We start from the raw sequence: 2,969 nt of genomic DNA on the forward strand, positions 1-2,969 counted from the left end.
CTGGTCGTTGTGTCCTTGGGCAAGACACTTTACCCTACCGCCTACTGGTTTTGGCCAGATGGCGTGATATGGCAGCCTCGCTTCTGTGGCTACAACTGTAGCTGCCTCCACCAGTGTATGAATGCGAGAGTGAATGAATAGTGGCATTGTAAAGCGCTTTGGGTGCCTTGAAAAGCGATATATAAATCCATTATTATTATTATAAATACATTTACCATTTACCTGTCTGTGGCGTCTGCACACCATTTAACGAAACAGACCCTGAAACAGTTCGAGCTGTTTAAATAAAGTTAATGAACGATTCCATCACAGATTCACTCATTTACTGCAGCAGAGGAACGTGAAGCACAGCTGGAACATCTGGAACAGACCCAGCTGAACAGCTGCTGTGGCTCAGAGCTCCACGTCCACACCTGAAACTCTCACACTGCAGTGAGGCTGAAGCACCAGCAGGTGTCGCCGTAGGGCTGAGTGTGAAGCTGTGACTCTTCGTCTCTAACAGCGAGTCAGTGAGCACGCTCAGACCAGCACTTTCCACCATCACCGCTTCTGAAGAGAAACATCAGCTCAGTCTGAGGACACCTGGCACCTCTGAGGCTCCGCCCAGCACAGGTACAGGCTCCGCCCAGCACAGGTACAGGCTGGCTGGACTTTAGTGAGGCTTCTTTCAGAGAGGAAGATGAAACTTTATTTAGAGCAGCACCTCACCTCATGCACTCCTACTCTCTACACCTGGCCCCTTCTTCGAGCACTCACCTGTCATTAGTGTGAGGGGCCCCGGGCCCCGCTCACAGTCACCACGGCAACACTTCAACAGAAATCCTCGAAATGTTTTGTAATTCAGATTTTATTGTTCAGCTCATCTTTAATCTAAAGAAGCTGAACACAAAAGATGAGCAGAAAAACATGTTTTAAACTTCTTTAACGATTTTGATCACCTTTGAGGAGGAACTCGCCGGGGGGGCGTGGCTTTGACAAACGTGTGTGAAGTGTCCCCGACAATAACACGCTCAAAGACAAGCAGCCGTCTGTGTGTGGCAGGGAGAGTTTTCCATTTTCCCTCGTAGGAAACATCCCAATAAGGACGGCAGGGCGGGTTCTTGCCGCTGACGCTGTGTGGGCGGGGCCTGCCGCCTGATTAAATGGAGCAGTGATGATGAAGGCGAGCAGAGCTCCGACTGTGAGACAAACTGAAGGATGGCGACGCTGCTGCAGCCTCTGTGGAGCTTCGTGCTGGGACACGCCCCCCTCCTGCGCTCGCCCTTCTTCCCCGTGCTCTTCTCGCTCTGCGTCTACCTGTCCTTCTGCCTGCCCTTCCTGCTGCTGGACGCGCTGTCCACCAGGTGGGCGTGGGCGCTCAGGTACAAGCTGCAGCCTCAGAGCTCCGTCAGCTGGTCGTCGGTGCGGCGCTGCCTGGCTCTGACGCTCTACAACCACCTGGTCTTCATCTTCCCGCTCACCGTGCTGCACTGGTACCTGAGGCCGGTGCACCTGCCCGAGGAGGCTCCGCCCCTTCCGCGCCTGCTGGCCCAGGTGCTCGTGTGCCTGCTGCTCTTTGACTTCCAGAGCTTCGCCTGGCACCTGCTGCACCACCGAGTGCCCTGGCTCTACCGCACCTTCCACAAGGTGAGTCCCCGAGGACGATGGCGGCGGTGACGATGTCACGCCTTTGTTCTTCCTCCACCTCACGCTCTCTCTCCTCCTCCTGCAGGTGCACCACACCTACACCTCCACCTCCGCCCTCACCGCCGAGTACTCGGGCACCTGGGAGACCCTCAGCCTGGGCCTGTTCGCCGCCGCCAACCCCCTCCTGCTGGGCTGCCACCCGCTCACCGAGCTCGCCTTCTTCGTGGTCAACATCTGGCTGTCGGTGGAGGATCACTGCGGCTACGACCTGCCGTGGGCCACGCACCGCCTGGTGCCGCTGGGGCTGTACGGCGGGGCGCGCCACCACGACCTTCACCACCTCAAGTCCAAGTGCAACTTTGCGCCGTACTTCACCCACTGGGACCGCCTGGCCGGGACGCTGCAGACGCAGGACTGAGCCGCCGTGATGGCGAGGAGCTGACGTAGAGACGTTTTCTATTTATTTATTTCTTCCTGTTTTTATTTATTATGCCACTTCTGAGCCCACCAATCACAGCGCGCTCTCCTCGACTCGCTGCTCCTCTCTGACGTAGAGACGAGCAGTCGGAGCCACGAGAGCGCCGTGAGCCGTCGACAGCGTGAGCGCGTTAACTGATACCGGACAGATGTGCCGATGAGGCAGCTGGCTGCGAGCGGGACAGACGAAAGTGAAACGAGGGACAGAGAAAGAGAGAAGCTGGCGAGGAAGACGAGGAGTCGCGCCGCCGCTGAAGGAGAAGCGCCGCCGCTGAAGGAGAAGCGCCGCCGCTGAAGGAGAAGCGCCGCCGCTGAAGGAGAAGCGCGGCGTCAGAGCGAAACTGGAAAGTTTGATTCTGAACTGGAAGTGAAAGTTTGAGCACGGAAGACAAAATGAAGCTAAAATAAAGTTTATGAAGAGAAACACACAAGTCTGTTTCCTGTTTGTGTCCAAAACACACACAGACACACACACACACACACACACACAGACACACACACACACACACACACACAGACACACAGACACACAGACATACACACACACACAGACGCACACAGACAGACAGACACACACAGACACACACAGACACACACACAAACAGACGCGCACACACATAGACACACAGACATACACACACACAGACGCACACACACAGACACACACACACATAGACACACACAGACACACACACAAACAGACGCGCACACACACACACACACACACACAGACACACAGACACACACACACACACACACACACACACACACACACAGACACACACACACACACACACACACACACAGACACACAGACACACAGACACACACACACACACACACACACACACAGACACACAGACACA

At 55.5% G+C, this 2,969-nt stretch overlaps 1 protein-coding gene across 1 annotated transcript; it reads left to right on the forward strand.

Annotated features, from left to right (window-relative positions):
* Nucleotides 1-1,197: 1,197 nt before the first annotated feature.
* On the forward strand, nt 1,198-2,522 carry LOC148101861 (cholesterol 25-hydroxylase-like protein). The gene is made up of 2 exons (XM_087845156.1): nt 1,198-1,626; nt 1,712-2,522. The coding sequence occupies exons 1-2, from the start codon at nt 1,198-1,200 to the stop codon at nt 2,042-2,044; spliced, it is 762 nt and encodes a 253-aa protein (XP_087701282.1). The 3' UTR covers nt 2,045-2,522.
* The last annotated feature ends 447 nt before the right edge of the window (nt 2,523-2,969 follow it).

This window comes from Neolamprologus brichardi, chromosome 8 (genome assembly GCF_056152115.1).
Source record: "Neolamprologus brichardi isolate AB-2024 chromosome 8, ASM5615211v1, whole genome shotgun sequence".
NCBI classification, from domain to species: domain Eukaryota; kingdom Metazoa; phylum Chordata; class Actinopteri; order Cichliformes; family Cichlidae; genus Neolamprologus; species Neolamprologus brichardi.